General features: G+C 39.2%; 2 protein-coding genes across 28 annotated transcripts in view; both read right to left on the bottom strand.

Annotated features, from left to right (window-relative positions):
* pHCl-1 (pH-sensitive chloride channel 1) overlaps positions 1 to 8,557 on the bottom strand; it is a 61,035-nt gene extending 52,478 nt beyond the window's left edge. For 15 of the 26 annotated variants that reach the window (XM_020960099.2, XM_086833736.1, XM_020960100.2 and 12 more), the window contains exons 1-2: positions 8,284 to 8,557; positions 3,222 to 3,521 (exon numbers count right to left, since the gene is read on the bottom strand). The gene's annotated coding sequence lies outside the window, so the exon portion shown is untranslated. Of the gene's footprint in view, positions 1 to 3,221; positions 3,522 to 8,070 lie in introns of all 26 variants that reach the window. The other 11 variants (XM_086833721.1, XM_086833730.1, XM_086833728.1 and 8 more) reach the window with 7 other exon arrangements.
* A 965-nt stretch (positions 8,558 to 9,522) lies between these two features.
* Positions 9,523 to 19,084, bottom strand: part of sff (BRSK family serine/threonine-protein kinase sugar-free frosting) — a 29,481-nt gene continuing 19,919 nt past the window's right edge. Inside the window, exons 5-16 of one of the 2 annotated variants that reach the window (XM_020960113.2) lie at positions 18,912 to 19,062; positions 16,681 to 16,896; positions 15,773 to 15,972; positions 15,469 to 15,693; positions 14,905 to 15,407; positions 14,516 to 14,674; positions 14,276 to 14,442; positions 14,106 to 14,210; positions 13,965 to 14,040; positions 13,716 to 13,888; positions 13,523 to 13,653; positions 9,523 to 13,087 (exon numbers count right to left, since the gene is read on the bottom strand). In XM_020960113.2, the coding sequence (XP_020815772.1) occupies positions 13,003 to 13,087; positions 13,523 to 13,653; positions 13,716 to 13,888; positions 13,965 to 14,040; positions 14,106 to 14,210; positions 14,276 to 14,442; positions 14,516 to 14,674; positions 14,905 to 15,407; positions 15,469 to 15,693; positions 15,773 to 15,972; positions 16,681 to 16,896; positions 18,912 to 19,062 (2,191 nt within the window). In that variant the 3' untranslated portion in view covers positions 9,523 to 13,002. The remainder of the gene's footprint in view (positions 13,088 to 13,522; positions 13,654 to 13,715; positions 13,889 to 13,964; positions 14,041 to 14,105; positions 14,211 to 14,275; positions 14,443 to 14,515; positions 14,675 to 14,904; positions 15,408 to 15,468; positions 15,694 to 15,772; positions 15,973 to 16,680; positions 16,897 to 18,911; positions 19,063 to 19,084) is intronic. The other variant, XM_020960114.2, reaches the window with a different exon arrangement.

Below are 19,084 nucleotides of genomic sequence, written 5' to 3'. Positions count from 1 at the left end.
GCTAAAAAGGTGAGCCACACAGAGAGAAATTGGATGGCACATACCATACTAATGTGTCAAGATTTAAAACTTAAGTAAAGTTTAAAAAGAAATTTCAACAGAAACTAAGCTAAGAGGGAATAAAATAAACTACTTCCATTATACTTTGCAAGTGGTAATTTGATTAAATTAAACTCCATTTTCTTTCTCTACTCCAATTAATTAAAGTGTTAACTTTGCAAAAAATGAATATAATAAAAGTAGACATTCTGCAGATGCAAAAATCTCCACTCCGTCGCTCAATTTCAGCCGACACCTTTCGCGCCGCTCACCTCGGGAAATGTCGAGTGCAATTTCCCGACTGACTTAATTAGTTGCTGTCACATCTTCTGGCAGCCAGTTCGGCAAGACGGAATACCCGAAAAGCCCGCAGCCCGCTGGCCACAGCCCAAAGCTGGGAAACCGACGAACACTTGCAGGCACTCCCTTGGCGCACATGGAAAACTTTCAGAATAGATTAAATTTGTTCCGGGGGCGCCTCACCGCAGCCTCTGCTTCTGCTCCTCCTCCTATTCCCCCCCAAAAAAGAAAAGCGCCGAATTGCAAGAAATGGCTAAATTGAGTGCACACAAAAGGGTGCAGAGGATGCATGGGGAACGTAACGGCAAGAAAGGACCAGATAGTTGTTGCACAAGTGCAGTTTTCCTGCTCCCGTTGTGGCCAGGCCAAATATAAAAAGGATAACACATGCAGCTGCCACAGCAAGGCCAATAAGTTGGCCGATAGTCCTGCCAACAGGATGAGCTCCGGATTTTTTCTCCTGAGCTCCACAGCTTAAACATACAATGAGTGTCCAGTGCTGGCACTTAAAGATTACAAAGTCATATAATCTCAAGAAATGAAATTAAATATTAAATGTTTTGAGTAATATCTAAATTTACAATTATATATATAAAGGAAAATTCATTAAAAATCCCTAGTAACCTAGGTTTTCCATGTAAAAAAAAAGCCAGATCTAAACCGAATCTAGCCAAGATGCCATTCATGTTCGTCCTGCTCCTCCAGTTATGACAACAAAAGGATGGCCCCGGCGCGAAAGCTGAAAGGAAGGATATAGCGAGGAGCATAGAGACTCTCTTTCTCCCTCTCTGTCGACCGAACTAGAGAAAAGGCCAAACCAGTTGGAGCTGCCTTTGGGCCATTCGATTGTTGGCCTGATCCCTGGCCAGGAGAGACACCAGTTAGCCCCCCCTTTCGAATCTCATCGTCTTATTTGCCTGCTGGCCTTTTCATTCTCTTTGCTGTGTTGATTTTCCATTTGGCCGCAGCCAGTGCCGCCTCCGCTTTGGATTTTCCCCAGGCTCAGCAAGAGCGCTTAATGTTTTCGGCTTTCAGTTCACCTGTGTCTGTATGTAGGTCACAATTTTACAGCCAAAACACGAATGCCTAGCATACCTGGTTGTAGCGTGGTTCCCAGAGATATTACGCATACTTCAGCGTGTACACGGTATACTTTTGTCTCTACAAAAGTAAACAATGTATAAAATAGCATTGGAATTCCACTTATAAACTATTCTCTCATACTAGAAATATTTGTGTTTCAGAGCTTATTATTTTTCTTTTTTTGGTAGCAAATTTTCACTGTTCGCTGTAAAATAAGCGCGATTTTGTATGCGTTTGACAAAAAAGGAATGTCCACAATTTCGGAACACAATCGACCAGAATTTATGCATCAGCTAAGAAAAAACACTCAGCTGGAACGTATGGAATAAATGCATATAACCAAAAGGCCGAATTGAATACCAACTAATTGATACCCAGCTTAAATGTAAAATGAAATAAAAAGGAGCGCGAAATAAATCGAAAAATATGGAGCTACATATTTGGGATACCAAATTGACAATCATTGAATGCAATTTATCATGCAGCCGTAATGCAAAGGATGATTCTATTCAGGATTCAATACGAAATGAAAGCCAAACATTGCAGCATCATTTCACCTGCGTGTATGATTATATCTAGCCCCTCGACTCCCCCAAGCCCCGCAGTGCTGCAATTTAACCAGGAAATTCAATTTAGCGCAACGCGGTTCATCCAAAATGAAGAGAAATTGGTTGGAATGTGTTTATTTTTTCTTTTTCGATTCGCCTGCATCGTTCGATTTTTTGCTGCCATCAAGCCAGAGGTGCGAGAATATAAAGCTTTTCAGATGGAAACTGGACTCAATGAATGCCACTTTTTTGTCAGCATTTCCTGCATTTGATTTGCCATAAAATTGCAAGTGCTTTAAAGTATTTAAAGAAGATTTTCAAGAAATAAATGGATTGTAAGGTAACTCGATTCAAAAATGCAATATAAATATAAATATACAATTTTCAGGATAATTATTAGACTCTAGACCACGACTTTTAAGTCAATCGAGAAAACAACGAGACAATGAGCAAGCAGATTGGCGAGTGAATATGACGAAGAAAATGAGTAAATGAACGAGGAAGAGGAGAACGAGGATGGTTGTGACACGAAGAGACGAGAAGTTATATCGACGAGTAAGGACACCTGAAAAATTACGACGAGTAAAGACGCCTGACAGAGACGATGGCCAGAGAAAATGAAAGGAAACAACAAATGGAAATGACGAGCAACGACGACTATAATAAAAAAAAAACGTAAAGAACCTAATTTCATGAAGCCAAAGTTTAATTATCCTTTCAGTTTAAAATTATATCATGGGGTCGAATCGGCAATCTATTTTTTGAAAAAGATAGTTAGATTACAAATTAAATTTTCTATACATTTAATTATCAATGAACTACGATTTTAAAAGCGACTCTGAATAAAAAAGACTTTTGGCCATATTGTCTCATCAAGAAGAATTAATATATTCCTATTCTTTGAATTATTTTAATTATTATTAATTGCTTATAAAATTTTGAAGAAGAAATCGTTGCAATTTTAAATACATTTATTTGTACCAGAAATAATTTTCAATTTAATTTAGTTTGTTTTTGGAACAAGATATCCAAGTAAAGTGAAAGTTTAACTTGCAACATGGCCACGTGGCGCATGAGTAATATTTTTCTGCACTTGACTTGCAGCCTGACGTCGACGACGACGCAAATTGCCATAATTACGTCCCGGCAACGAAATGAAATAATGTGCAGCACACGGACAGCACCCGCTTTGACCAAAGGCAAAGTGAAAGCACACAGGAGGGATACACGAGGCTGGGCTGGGCGACTTACCTAATTAGCGACAGGATTTCCAGTGGCAGGACGAGAAGCGTGGCAGTTGTTCAGCGGCTGGCGGCGGCGCCACCTAACGGGCGACAGACGGACTAGCGCTAACGTTCATTTGGCCCTTTAGGCGGATTGTTGTTTGTGGTTCTCGTTGTTGTAGCTGGTGTTGTTTTATTGTTGTTGGCCAACAGGCCGTTGTTTTGGCTTTTTTTTGTATGTTACTTTAGTTGTTGCTTACACCTCCTGTTGTTACTTGGCTTGTTGCAACTTATGTGCAATTGCCGTTGGCTAAAATAAAGGACCCAGCTGTGAGTGAGAGGGATTGAGAGTGCGAGTGAGCGTGAGGGGCTTAACCGAAAGTTGCAAGGACACACACACGCAGGACCTCGAACACGAACGAACGAACAGACGAACGAACGAATGAACGAACCGCCGACGACGACAACGACGAACGAACGACACTTTGAAATGTATATTTTTGTTCTGTTGTTTTCTGTTGCTTTCCTTTTGATTTTAGTGTTGCTGGTGTCGGGGTCCTTTGAAATTACACCCATCTTTTTGCGTTTCATCGCCTTATTTGGCCAACTTTTGACGCTTTATGTTTCGCCATGTGATTCGCTTTATTTCGCTCTGCCTTTTTTTTATACCTATTTCACGTTTTTCCCTCCACATTCGCACTCGTCTTTTACGATTGTTCTGTTTACTTTGAAGTCTTAACTGCCCTGCGATGTATGCTAAAGTTTTCCAATGGTTTTTCTTTTATTTCCGCTGCTCATTTGGCGCCACAATTTTTGTTCAGCACTTCGTTGGGAATATTTTTGTATATTTTGTACACGTTGCATATTTTGTATTTCATTGGAGTAAACGTTGGTCGAGCTGCTTACATAAGTGGCAGCAATTTGCCAAGCAGTTAGTTGTGAAAACACTTTCCGGGCGGTGAAAACTTAAGCAAACTTGGGTAAAGAGAGCCTGCGACAGGCAGCGGTCTTGGGAAAATTTATAATGGGATCTGGTAAACTTAAAGAGGTCGCGCAGAGATAAAGTTTGTTTCAAAACGAAGGTAAGTGTGGAAATCCCCCGCTCCTCAAGTTTTAAAGTTGTGATCCACAAAGCAGGCTTATGTTCGGAAAAGAAACACAAAACTTGAAACTTGAAAAGTATTTAAGGATTTAAATTATAAATACCCAAAACAGACTACTTTACGTTCTAAATGAACTCGGGTATGGGAAACCAAACTAAATTAATTTTTTTTCTAAACTACTCTCAAGTAAATATTTTTGCCTCAAAATACCTCTGGCCAAACGTTTTTCAATTATTCATTTTGTTGGATCTCAACCGCCTCCCATCCATCACTCATTTGTGCACTCGCGTTTTCCCATGGCGATTCATTAATAAATAATTCCTGCACTTCCTATACCGGGCCATATTTACACGCCTCTTGGCCGCCGCCCTCTCCGCACTCAACGAACATGTGTACGAGCCAGGCTAAGGCTGTAAAAATCGTGTTTGTCTTTCGAACTCAATGAACTATTTTTATTTATTTATGTAGTAGATTATTGCCAGGCGTATGCGCGTGAAAATAGTGCGCTTAAATAAAATAAAATTAAATAAAAATAGCATTAGGGGCAATGTGATGTGATGTGAATGCAAAACTGCATTGCATCTCCTCTAAGTAATTACAACTAGATTTTACACATGTTCTCGCTTAAACGTGGTTTGTGGAAATATATTTTCGGAAGGTCGCCGAGTGTAAAGGAGATCATGATCATAAATTATCTCATGATCTTTCCTATATTCTTATCATATTTGCTAAGCAGACAATGTAAAGAAATCTACACAATTTTCACACGCCTTTTCGAAAATGTGTTAAAAATAAACCAAAGCAGCGCAAAGGAGAAAATGCAAAAATGCGAAGCTTCAGACCAAAGCAAAACCAACCAAAAATATACCATGTGTGTGTGAATAAATTTCGGTATTCAACAAGCCAAAAAACAAGGAACACCCGCCGACGCTTCACACTAAATTGAATTTAATTGTGTTTTTTGTAAAAACAAATTCGCTGCTGCTGCTGAGTATATTTTGGTGTTTTTCATCTCATTACTGCGGTCAGACGAATGCCTCGGTTTCAATGTCTGTCCTTAACACGGCATTGGAATGCCGGGAATTTCGTTGAAAACGACATTTTTGTCTAGCAGCCAACACGCCCAGAAATATGCAACATGTCTTCCTCCCCTTCCACAGTACATATCCTACCATTTCCCATCTACTCTTTCTTGTCGGAGGCTCCACCCAAAGGCACGCAACGTTCGACAAGGACTTTGCACTAGGGGAAAATGTTTAAAAGTTAAGGGAATATAAAAGATAATACAAATCAGTACTTTTATATACTGAAGAGCAATAAAATAGCCTTGAGCATAGCATTTAGAAAGAAACAAGAATGTAAACTACTGAATAAATCAATAGATTTGACAAGAACTTTATGGTAAACACAACTCTGTACTTATATTTATTATATCCCTCAACCTATATCTAAGTAAAATAAAAGGATTTAAAAAATGTATAATTTATATAATTAAAATTTTAAGCTTTAATCTAGATCGCACACATCCTTGTAGCAGGACTTACAGATTTGGTCAAGTGTAGCTCACATACTGGCTGACTCATAAGGCATTTTGGCTAATGATTGACTGACTGCAGGAACGACTGACGGAATGACATACTGGCAAAATGACGAACTAAACTTACTGACTGGCTGCCAGAGAAATGACTAACCAGCGTGTGTGACTTTTCCCAGTTGTGTGTGGGCTTTCGGCGACTTTGCGTGTAGTTCGTAATTTAAGTAATGTGGGTCGCCTGAAACCTGAAAGCTGAAACCAGAAAACCAGAAAGCAGAGTCCTGCGTATCCTTGTTGCTTTTCTTGTTTTTGTTGTTGTTGCTAACGCGATTTACCTTACCGAGCGAAACACGCGCCACGGCTCCTCCATCGTTACGCTTTTTGGCATTACCTATTCCTACGACCTATACCTATACCTATGCCGTTACCTGTGCGTTTCAGGCGTTACCTCAACATACTACACTACTATATGACATATACATATATAGGCCCCCGACGACTCTGCGGCTATATAGCAGCCTAATTGTCATTGAAGGCAACCCACCCAAGACATAAATTCAATTTCTTTCTGTTCGATGTGACAAGTCTTGAAGGAGCCAACCCACACGGGTGACGGGCGGGCACCCCCTTTCGGTGCCCTGCTCTTTTTCTCTTCTTCTTCTTCTTGTTGCTGTGTTTTGTTTTTGTTGTTATTATTTTTTGATAGCCACCTTTTCGTGTGTTGCTTTCTCGCGATGTCGGCGCCGCCCTCTTGCACTCTCCGTTCCCTTGGTTTCTTATATAATATCCATTACTCGATGAGTGCAGAGGGTATACTAGACTTGGAGGAAACAGAGTCTAAAATATATTTTAGAATTCATAAATTTTATATAAATTATTTTATCTTCTTCTTCAGCTTCAGCTCCTGATAGAATTGTGGATCGATTGCATTTGTTTTTTTTCCAGGGTATCTCATTGCCGAGTTACTCTTCCCACCACCTTTCTTGCTTCTTCATTTTCGTGTCTTGTTCTTTTGGCTCCGCGGTCGCCCTCTCTCTGTCTCAGACTCTATTTCCATCTCCCTCTCTCTATGCACTAGCTGCACCTTGACACTAATATTGAGCAAAGTAAAAAAAAAAAATTGCAACAAAAACAAGAAAAAAGGAAAGCAAGTGCAACTAAAAATAGTCGGAGAGAGACCGCTTGGGGTGTGTGTGTGATTGCGATTGTGATTGGCGATTTTATTGTCAAGTTATAATTGGTAATTGATGCCGATACACCCAAACTGATTCTGTTATGATAAAGTCCACCTCTTAGCGGGCTAATTACGAGGGATTGCAAAGACTCAATGGCTTTTGATTGATTTTACTTAGCATGGTCTGGGCATTACTTAAGGGTTTTACATAAGCTTTTTTTAGTTTTAGGTTTAACTTTTTTTATTTTGTGCTAACTTTACTTAATTTACTATTTTATTTTGTGCAATAGTTCTTCCTCTTTTACACTAATCGTGTTTTATTTTTCATTGAATGAATTGAATATTTCCTTCAGCTTCATCTTTGTGCCGACTTTTCGTATATTATTTACAAATTCAAATCTTATTTGATTCCTTTTGCGATATTATTTTGTTATTTTATTTAAAAAAACGGTTTTTTAAGTTGACTTCAATAGACTAATCCAATAGTCACTTAACTTCCTTTTTTTATTTGTAGTCATTATTATAGTATGCTTATGCTTCCGATTATAGATATGTTAAGTTATTTAATATTTGAACCAACCAATTCTGTTTTTATGAAGTTTTACAAATTATAATTTCATATTCACGTAAATAAAGAGTTTATTTTAAAGCTTCTGTATTATAAATATTAAATATTATATTTTACGACTTAAAACATATATGCAATTTTTAAATATGCTGTTGTTTTTATTTCACTTAGTTGATGTTCACTTGGCACGCATTTAGCCATAACTTTATATTTCTATGCATATACATTTTGTAGTGGGCCACCGGTGCGTATACTTAACACAGTCCCTGCTTTCTGCTTACTAATTCTCTCGCCTTTAATTTTTAATTACCGTTCTTTTTTTTGAAGCCACTCAATCTTGCAACGCTTATTGTCGCTTCACACGCTCCTCGTTGTGGTTATTGTTGCAATTCTCGCTGGCTGGCTGGCATTACGGCTGCTGCTTTGGTTATTGTTATTGTTGGCGACGGAACACCGAAAGAACCCAACACCGAAGCTTTACATAACTCACTCGCTCACCACTCTCACTCACTGCACAAAAAATGGTAGTAGAAGAAGACGGAAGCACGTTTCGGTTTGGGCCTGGGTTTGGGGACGTTAAAAATTCAAAACACAACTGCACACTTAATATCGCACATTGCAATTTCCATGCGTTTTTGAATCATTTCCCGAAGCACACTGATGGCCACTTTTGTTGGCATATTAATTCCGATTCTTATTCCGTTTTCTTACTTTTAAGCACCAATATAGGATGATATATAATATATCTGGAGAGGTGAAGTCGATATTACTACGCTGGCTGGCGCTTATTGTTTGGCCCGTGTGTCGCCGTAGTCGCAGTAGTGACGAGCGAATCTATCCGCCTTCGCAGTGCTGTTGAATTGCAAACCCGACCCGAACTGAGCCCTCAACTGACCAAGTTTTCCTTCCCATGCATTTTCTTTGCTCGTTTTCGGACTCACGGAACGGCAGGATGACGAGGCGAGGCGAACACCGAAATGTCTCTGGTGCGCCGCTTGCTTTTCGATGTCGCCCATTGTTCGGGTCTTTTCGGAGCCAAAGCTCGACACCGGCTCTCCGCGAAGCTCCTTGGGCCGACCATCAGCTTTTCCGAGTGGCGAAAGCTCCACAGCTGATTGCCGCAAAATGCATGCGGTGTTTGGCCAACATCCCCGCCCCCTCAGCCATGCCCTCGCCAGCTGTCTGTCCTGCGCCCCTAAAAAACAGCTGACGAACCGAGAGGGTCAGCCTCCGTCCCGAAAGAGACATGGCGCGGAAAGTGACGCAATCCATTGCGGATGCACAGTGGCACACTGTGGGATGTAAAGTGAAAAGGTGTCTCAAAAAATTATTCAATAAATGAGTCTAGATAAAACTTGAGATATTAATATACACTTCTCGATGGATAATTAAAAGCATTTAATATAATATTTGCAGTTATCATTAAAAAACAATAAAATATATCACATCCGAAAATAATTTTACAATTTTGTTTCTATAAACAAAATATGCAATGAAAATGTTTAAAGGGATCTTTTGTAACTTGCTCGGCTTTGAACTTCAATATATCAGTATCGGATAAGAATAATTAACAAAATCTAGCTGCTGACAATAATGTTGAAGTGCTCATATATTATATTATAAATACTATCACATTTATTTATCTATTTTTAAATTATAATTTCTTGGACAAGTAAAAATGTAAAAGCCATAGCTAAGTAAAAGAGCATTAAGTTCAATTCTGAAAACTTTCCTGTAATAGTTTTTTTAAGTTTTAATAAATATGTAAATTTAATAAATTACAATTTCAACTCAATTTTTCTACCAAATCGATTCTCTGTTGATGCAGATCGTGATATATATGGTTTTTAAGGTTGGAATGACCCCCTTAAAGCGTTTCGAACTTCAGGATGAAGAGTTCGAAATCCCTGCAAAAGTAAAATTATTTCAGCCCAAAAAGACATCTCTCTCTTATTATTTGAAATATTAATTTTATTTTTAAATTGCAATTACAATTTGTTGTTTGTTCACTGTTTGTTTTTTTATGCTAAGTGGTATTTTAATTTATATTTATATATATATATGTATATATATATATATATATATATATTTCACACATTTTCTTGCAAACAATATCAATAATTCTTTTAACCTAATAACAGATGCACTTTTGTTTGGTTTATTCTTATTTGGTTTGTTGCTTCTCCTAAACGAGAATGTGTTTTTGGTTTCAATATTAATCTCTTTTATGGTTCATCCGTGAATCCGGCCTGACTCCGCGATATTCCTCGAGCTTAAAATTAAATTACAAAATACAATGTATAACTTATATATCCGTAGATACGAAAAACAAAGCGCACAATGCAGTATATAACTTAGCCTTAATCACTTGCAGAACTAATTACAATATTACAGTAATAATATGGTGGAACCTAGGGGGGAAACCAAATCAACAACGTAAAAAGCGCAGTACAATACACAACATTACCCTCTAAATTTATTTTTAATAAGTATTCGAATCGTTTATTTCGTAATGAGTAATAAACAGCTCCTCCATTGCATTTGCATTTGCAATTGAATTTGCATTTGAAGTAAAGCGCTTGCTCTGGTGTATAATGCTTGTGTAGATATATATAGGGGTGTATATATATACTATAGATAGAAATATATGTATACGTGGCATATAAAATTATCTCGGCGCAAATATTCGCTGCTGAAGCAGTTAAAATGAGTTAGTTCTTGGGTTTGGTGGTGATTATGTTGTTGAGTTTCGAGTTTAAGTTTTGAGTTTTGAGGATGAGAAGAGCGCGAAAATTTGGTAGTATGTATAGGCTTCAGTTAAGGTAAAAAGGTAGGCGTGGCAGCAGCATAATGCAGCATTGAGTATTGGGCTTTCATTTTTGTATTCGTTTTGGGTACTTCCCATATAAAGCAATTATCGTCTGACGTCGAGACTGCGATCGGTTTCTTAGTATGCAGAGCGTTTTTTGGTTAAGTTAAGGTTTAGTATTTATAATTCGATTTAGTATCAAGTGAAAAATATGATTTTTACATTTCTTATGATACAAAACTAGCCATTTCTTGGGTGACGAATGTACTTGCAACTCGTATTAAATGCGCTTGTGTGTAAATATATATATATTTTTTGGATGTACGAATGGGGCGACGCATATAGATGTATACTTCGTATATGTGGGTATGCTGGCGGACCTTGTTCTTGTATATGAAAGTAAACACGGAATATAGTTTATGGTATATGTCATATGTCGTATGTTGTATATATATAAAGAGTTTCGAGTTCCGTGATCGGTGTGGTGTATATGATATATGCATGTATAAATATATGAATGCCATCTCTCTGTCTCTTTAAGTCGGTGAGCTTAATTTTGAATGTATGTTCAGCTTAAATGCGTTTTCTGAGTATCTTTCCTATGATGAGCGATAAATAATCTGATGTATCATATCGTATTTAATGCTAAAAAGTAATTTCATTTCAATATTATTGCATGATTTGTTGTGAGTTTTTGTGTGTGGTGTGAGTGTGTGTGTGTCAATACTTTTTAAATAGGTTTGTTTAATATATTTTTTTGTTAGATTTACGCGACCTTATTGGGTTTATCATTAAGCATTTATTAACTCGTAATTTGTGGTTTAATATTTGTTCTAATCACGTTTTAGTATCGTACCGCCCTCACATCTCACATCCTCCCTCTGACTATTTTGATATTGCTGTCATACACAGTTTCAGTATATAGATCTATATCCTTTTACATTATACACATACAGTATTCGGGCTCCCTTTACACCCCCACTCTATATATCCAGCTGATTCCACAAATTGCTGAGTTGCCTTTACATTTTGTTTGTTTAGCTTTAAGTGGATAAATGGACGGTTTTGTTTGGATTTCATTAGCTTTATGTCGATTTCTTAAGTCTTTTAGTTTCAAATTATCGTATGTGTTATAGAAAGGACTCTCTGATTGATTGGCTTGGGTGTTGGCAACAAAAAATCAAAAGCTATAAACTATGAAAACCACTCAAAAATACAGGGTAGGTAGGGAAGGAACGATTCAATGTGATTGTTTTGTGGGGTTGCTCTTTAGACTGAAGGAAACATTATCTGGCTTAGACGATAGCCTTGCGATTTGTGCACTTTTAGACAGCTTAGCAAGCCTTCTCTATTTCCTTTTCCTTTTCAATAAAAATATACATTCATACAAATTCCAATTGAATTTCTCTCCTAGGTATTATTCTCTTTGTCACTGGTGCAACTCAACAATTTGTACAATCCCCGATCCATTCTATACATAGATATATATTTCGTCCCAGTTTATTTATACAAGTATTTGGTTAAGAAAGCTTTATTTCATTTCATGCCCATGCAAAATATATATGGTTTTCCTTGGAATTTTCGTTACTTTAATGTGCTGTATATCGTTTATTAGCCATTTGCTGTGCCTTTGCTTAGTAATTCGGTATCCTTATGTACATTATAAATGTCTATCAATATCTGCTATATCCCGAGCTCCTCTACCGCACAACACTCTTATGATCGTCATATATGCTTGTCTGAAGTTTGAAAGTTTACGCGTTTTACATATAGTATTTCTTTGTTATTTAGGAAAAATAGTTTTTGCGTTTCTCGTCTCGCTAGCAAAATAGTTGTATCGATTTTTATTTATTTGTATTTTTATTTTATTTTTTTAGAAAAACAGCAACGCTAAGTTAATGCAAAAGTTATTCGGTTTCTGAAATTGTTATATTCTGTTATATTCTGTTATTTCCGTTTCCGTTTAGTTAGTTGTCAAAGATCAGTGCATTTTGCGTAATATCCTTTATACACTCTATACAAATCGTCGGCGAATCATCATGAGTAGCAACCCCCATTTGCGTAGCTAAATCTGAGGCCTAGTCTAGGTAAAGAAAATGACTCTAGAATAACTGGTTCGACTTAGGGCTAGAGCTAACTTGATTTGTTTGTATATAATTTTATATATTTTTACACGGTGTCTTTTATTTGCAAGCTTTTTAGGCGCGGCGGCAACAATGTCCATCAAAAAGAACATTACGAAAAAGTCACTCAAAAAAATCAACAATAACTCGAAAATCAGGTTCGATAAAAGCTAGAGCAGCTAGCAAAGTTCTGTTCAATCGATCCGATCGGCATTCAAAATTTCTGATTCACTATATATGCTAGTGTATATAAATTCCACTATTATTGCTTTGGTATTATTATTCGGGAGTTGTCTTGTGTGTTTTTTACTTATTTTTTGAAGATCTTGTCGGATGGTGTTTATAGGAAAAATACTGTTTGAGTTTGTGGCCAGCGAATTGCTGCTGATTCGTCGTCCTCTAGTTGGAATACAATATCTGGTTGCGATTGCTGTTGACTAGTGCCATATCAAAACTAAGATCCTGGTGAAAAATGTAACTAAATCAGAGAAATAATTCTCATGCGATTGCACTACCGGACATCGTTGTCGCCTGACGCTCACTCTGCAGCTCGCGGTTGCGTTCGTGTTCAGCTGTCTCAGAGCTGGAAAGGAATGAAAGAGATTTAAATTATAAATATATATAATATTAAATATACAAATTTATAAGTAATTTATAGGTAAAGTATAATATATTTAGTTTATGCGTATTAAAACAAGAAGCTATGCATAATGAACTAAATTATATCACAGCTTCAAAAACGTTCAAAATTTTAAATGGATTGTCATTGAATTTTAATGCTTAGTGGGAAATGTAAAGTCTTTATTCAATAGTTAAAGTCAAGAATTTATTAATTTAAGCTTAGATGAATTTAATATTACTTAATTAGTTCAAACTAAAATATATGAAAAAGTAGATAGATCTTCATTTAACCAGAATTTAAAGTAATGTTATAAGAATATTTGAATATATATCTGGACGTAAAACTCCAGAACTTATACTGCATTTTACGTTATTTATGTTATTTTTTCTTACATACTTGGATCGTACTGCAATGGGACTGCCGGGAATGTCAACGGGATTGGCATTATTATTGTTCGTGGTCGATGCCCGGCGACCGTTGCCCGACTTGTACGAGAATATGGAATCGTTTTCCATGTCGCTCTCGATCTGTAAGGGATTCATTTAGCTTAAACCCATATACATAAATCCATAATAACAAGAGAACTTACCACCTGTCGCTTGTAGGATAACCTCTCACTGGACACCGATCCGCAGGATGAGCTCTCGGACACGGCCTGAGTGACACTGGTGACTGTTGGCGGACTGCTGGGACCCGGGAACCGCTTGGAACACACCTGTGATTGGATGTGCTCGCAAATGCGACGGAAACGCCGAATATTACCTGTGAACGGGGGGAAAAGTGGGGGAGTTCAATTAGGCTGTTTACTGAGTGCGATGATAGCACACTTATTGTTTACCTGATAGCAGCGTAAATGTCAAAGCAAACAACATATCTGCAATGTCGCCCTGTTTGCAAATGGCACTGATGTCAACCTGTAAGGTGTTCGAAAACCATTAGCACCATCCCACAGAACCCGAAAGAGAGCTAAGCCACTCACCTGGAATTTGACATGGCGCTGGAACATGACGGGACCATTGCCATTCCGCTTGTACTCCACCCGAAACGATGTGGGCGAGACCACGCTATGCGATAGTTCAGCCATCTGTGAGGATTTAGGGACACTACATTAGCATTTTATTAAATATTTAATAACTTTTGGAAACTTACAGATAAAAATGCATGTATCAAATGCGCCTTGACCGTGGCAATGGGCTTTCCCTTGACCAAAATAGTGAAGGTTTCATCCTTTTCGGTTGTTATGAGATTACCGAACCAGGAGCGCTTGGTCAGCTCTGGCGAGGACTCGGGCGTTAAGTGCACCTCATCGGCAGAAACTAAACGAAAATATTATAAATAATTTTTAATGGAATTTTAATTATTATTTATTATTTATTATATATGACTTACCCTGCATTTTTCTGCGATGGAAACGCGGACTGCCCAGGAAACTGTTCTTGATGTTTGTGAGTCGCGTTTTCCACAGCTGACCGCCAGGTGTATTGCAAGGTGAGCCGGGCATTCCCGGACTGCTGTTGTTCATCATGGGCGAGCCATTGGGATTCACAACTGCAAGAAAGGCACAAAGATTATAACTCAAGCTCTACTTTGCACAGACTATAAAAGATCACAAGCCAAAGCGATGTATTTTCAAGGTAAAACTATACTAATTAAATATTTAAAATAGCTCCTAAAATGAACTTGACTTAATGGAAAATATAGCTTTATCTTCTGAACATATCGACTTTTGACATGATCTCTTTGGATTTCTACAGGGTTTCTAAGGAGCATGCACACACCACTATTCGACTCTGGATCGTGGAACATAATGGCAATTGTCGGACCTGAGTTGGCACGATGGTGCACCGACGGCGAGGCGGATTGGGAACCGCTTGAGTTGCCGCCGGGACTGCCTGGCGGCATGCCGCATTCTCCTCGATCCCGCGGAGATCCTGGTCCTCCTCCTCCACCGCCACTGCGCTCCTGACGCAGTGAGTCCCGTCGCTCAATCCGTGGCTCCCGCACCACAACCACATCGCCCTCGATGCTCTTCTGGGAGCTATGCGACGGCGTCCTGCTGACGGACGAGTGATGGCCACTCCTGTCTCGATCCCCATACGTGGAGTGTCGCGTTCCTGCTGCCGGTGAGGAGGGGCGAGAGATGGCATTCGCCTGCTGCTGGGCAGAGCTCATCGGGGAGTTGCAACGCGTCGGACTGTGATATGAGGAGCTCCGCACCGACGAGGACACTGTTGTGGGGGAGCGCCGTTGGTGGTTTCGTGTGCTGCTGTACGAGCGGAAGCTGTCGAGGTGCAAGATATTTAATTATATTTTTCAAGTTGCCAAGATACGACGAGACTCACTTAAAGGCCTGTCGTCTGGGGGTGAGCGGTGAACCCTCTGAGATCTGTCCATAGCTGGGTGCATTGGTCCCATTGATGCGACAGGTGTCCAGGCGTTTCCGCGGCGGATCCACAGCATCCAGTTCGCTGCGGGATTTCTGCGCAATCTCATCATCATCCTCCAGCGCTGGTCTTCTTCGCTTCCGTTCCAACAGAAGGAAATATATAACCTTTTCAGTATTGTGACTGTGGATTACAAAAAATATCATTACATACATGGAAATGTTAGATTATATAGAATATAGTTCAAATTATTCAAATCCACCTCGAACTGAGCAGCTCCTGAATGAGTTTCTCCTTCTCCTTGAAGCATCCCAGCGAGCAAATGGCATTGAGCACATCCGGATCCACCGCAGTCGCTGTGGGAATGACATGTGTCTGCACCACCTCCATCATCGGCAGCTCCAGCTCCAGCTCACCTTTGCCACCGGCCGTGACCCACGGATGTCGGTTGATTTCGGCCAGCTGGATATATAGAGGAACAGGGTAAAAAAGAAAATAAAGCAAAAACTGGTTTTAGGGAGCAATTCCAAGGGGGACTGGGTAAATAGCCGGGCAACGTGTTGACCCAAAAACCAACAAAAGCCCGGTGGTGGCTACAAAATGACTCACCACCCCATACGCAAAATAAAATGTGCACTGTTATTTTATTAGTTTTTTTGTGTAGATTCCCCGAAAGGTAATTATTACAAAAATATTTGTTATAGGTTTTAGGTGTCTTTAAATCAATATTTTATGATATATCTATAAACCTATCCTTTGTGCAAATAAAAAGTACAAATAGGGTGTGATATCTTTATCAAATTATGTACCGATATTCCTATAATGTCCTATTTAAATATCGATTTTTCCATTGACCAAAATATATCGAGTTTTAAGCTACAATTGTGGTGTTTTTGTTTTATACACTAATATAAATACCTAATGAAATACCCTTTTCAAAGTTTAATTTTTCATTTTTAAAAATATATCAAAATCAACCTTACAAATTTCTGATTACTTCAGTGTTCTGTTACTAATGCTTTTCTTCGAGTGTAGCCAGTTAAAGAAAGAATTTCCCGAATGGGCATTGTTGGGTCTCCGCTGCACTTGGCCGCGGGCGTGGCTGCGGGTGTCGAGTGCGGCGAAGGATGTGTGTTTGAATGGGGATGTGTGTGCCTGTGGATGACTCACCGTTAGCCGCCGGTCCGGATTCACCTCGATCATGCCACGGAGCAGCGTCTGGCAGTCGGGCGGCACAAAGTGCGGTATGTGAAAGACGCCGCGCTTGACCTTCTCGAGCAGCTGGCGGAGGTTGTCATCGTCGAAGGGCAACGCACCCACCAGCAGGGCGTACAGGATAACGCCGCAGGACCAGACATCCGCCTTGCGGCCATCGTACTTCTCGCCCTGAAAAAGAGGAAAAATGTAAGAAATGGGGAAGGAAAATCAGAAATTGAGACATGAAGATATTTTCTGGGTTTCTTGTGTGTGTCTGTCTTTCCATTTGTTTGTTTGTTTGTTTGTTTAGTTGTTTGTTTGCCGGGGACATTTCATTTATGTTTGCTTTCAGCTTGATTATTTGAAAATTCGATTGGCCATTGTGCGTGGCCCCAAATCGTTAGGACCTTTCACCCCTTTTTTTATCGATAAACCATTCCACTCATATGGGAAATGCTATAAGCGTCGATGGGTAAGGTTTTACCAATTTAAAAAGTTTCTCCTATTCTATTTCTTTTCTATTTAAAGACCCAAAAGGGGGTTGTCCAGTCCGTTCAACTCAGTGACGTCCATTGACGTGTCCATCAAATGCCAAGTTCCCAGCCATTCCTCTGCCATTTCCCGGGGGACGGTTATTGACTTGGCAGGTAAATGGCACAATGACTCGCAGTTTGTTGCCCACCACACCACACCACACACACAAAATACAATATGTAATTGCAGCACGACTGTAAATTACAGGCCAGGTGATTCCAGTTCCCCCTTTGGCTTAAAGGTTGCTAAATCTTTAAGCACAAAGGAGGGGAATTTATAATTAACGACAGGCGATTTTGTATATTTATTTGTATATATAAGATTCTGATCGTTAGCTAAGTTTGCTGATTAACTTTTGAGGTGGAAAAGAAACCTGCTGCACTGCTTGCAGGGGAAATTGTTTCTGGGAAATTGCAGCTAAGAATTAATTGCAACATTACTTAGCAACATTCTATGTTGCTCAGGCACAGCAACTACTTAACTGTTTAATAACTTAAATATTTTGTATAAAGATTATCTGATTTTAATGTTTTTCCATTACTAACTACTAAGAGAAGTTATATTGATTCACCCTTTGATAAGTAAAATCCTTTTACAAAAGATACGTTTTCCCTAGACAGGACATTACTCATAAACACATTTTCCAATTACAACTACTCTCAAAACTCCAATTTGTAAGATTATACTCGTTGTGTTCGGTCGATTACCCAAACCGATTTTTGTAGGTAACCCTAAACCAGCCTGAGGCTTTGCTTGTGGCTTAAACCCCCCTCTGGTACCACCATATACCAAAGATTGATAAACGACCACTTAAGTGATTGAGTACATGGGCTTTCCACGCAATTTTCCCCTACAAATTGTCAAGGTTTTTCCCCTTGCACAGCGCAGATTTGGTTAGCAGACATCAATTAGGAGGTGGGGCGAACTACCACAGCTGAATATTTATAAAAGAATGTACATACACATCTATATGTACGTACAGATAAGCTAAAAATCACGTAGCAAGTCAGATTTATAGCTTGGTCGCGCTATATATGATAAGACAGGACGAGAAGATATTTTAAAATTCCCCTTATGAATTTATTACGGACTCAGGAGCATGGATCTCCGCCAGAAGCTGCAGCTGCAGCAGGTCCTGCGAGAAGGGAAAGCAGAGCAATACACACTGGGAGCAAACTATGAGTACATTTCTCTTAAAACATATTTTAATATTTATATATATTTAAACACTATAATTTACTGTAAAAAGCTAACAAAAAAGACAAAATAGCTGCTAAAAGCATGGAAATTCTATTTAAAGAAACATTTCCTTGGAAAAAGTGGTTACGATTCAAAGAATTCAAGGATAAAGTCACACTCTATTTGAAGCAAAGTGTATGCCAGGATGTGTCGCAGCCAGAGATGTGAAATCATATGCGCACATGACAAGGATGCATTTGCATAGAAGGGAGCCTGACGAAAATTTGCATGGGAAAGCGACTCCAGGATACTGCCACCTCTGCCACTGATTCCTGCCACTGCCGCAGCCATGGCTGCATCTGAAAATGTGCTAAAAAGTTCGCCTTGATTGACGTTTATGCGTTTGCTGAGATCTCGGGGCGACAACAAAAGCAAAAGGGGTTTAAGGTAGCTAAAAGCAATTTTATGGCCATTATTCAGCCAGGACTCACCCGTATGACCTCCGGACACGCGTAGTGGGGGCTGCCGCAGGATGTCTCCAGCATGCTGCCGGCCGGCTGCAGTGAAGCCATCCCAAAGTCCGCTATCTTAATGTTGTTCTTCTCGTCCAGCAGCAGATTCTCCGGCTTCAAGTCCCGATGGCTGGAATAAATAATCCCATATT

This window comes from Drosophila serrata, unplaced genomic scaffold (genome assembly GCF_035046125.1).
Source record: "Drosophila serrata isolate PLE 108 unplaced genomic scaffold, ASM3504612v1 contig_272, whole genome shotgun sequence".
In the NCBI taxonomy this organism is placed as follows: domain Eukaryota; kingdom Metazoa; phylum Arthropoda; class Insecta; order Diptera; family Drosophilidae; genus Drosophila; species Drosophila serrata.
Note: the sequence above shows the minus strand (reverse complement) of the source record. Positions and strands in the feature narration are given on the sequence as shown.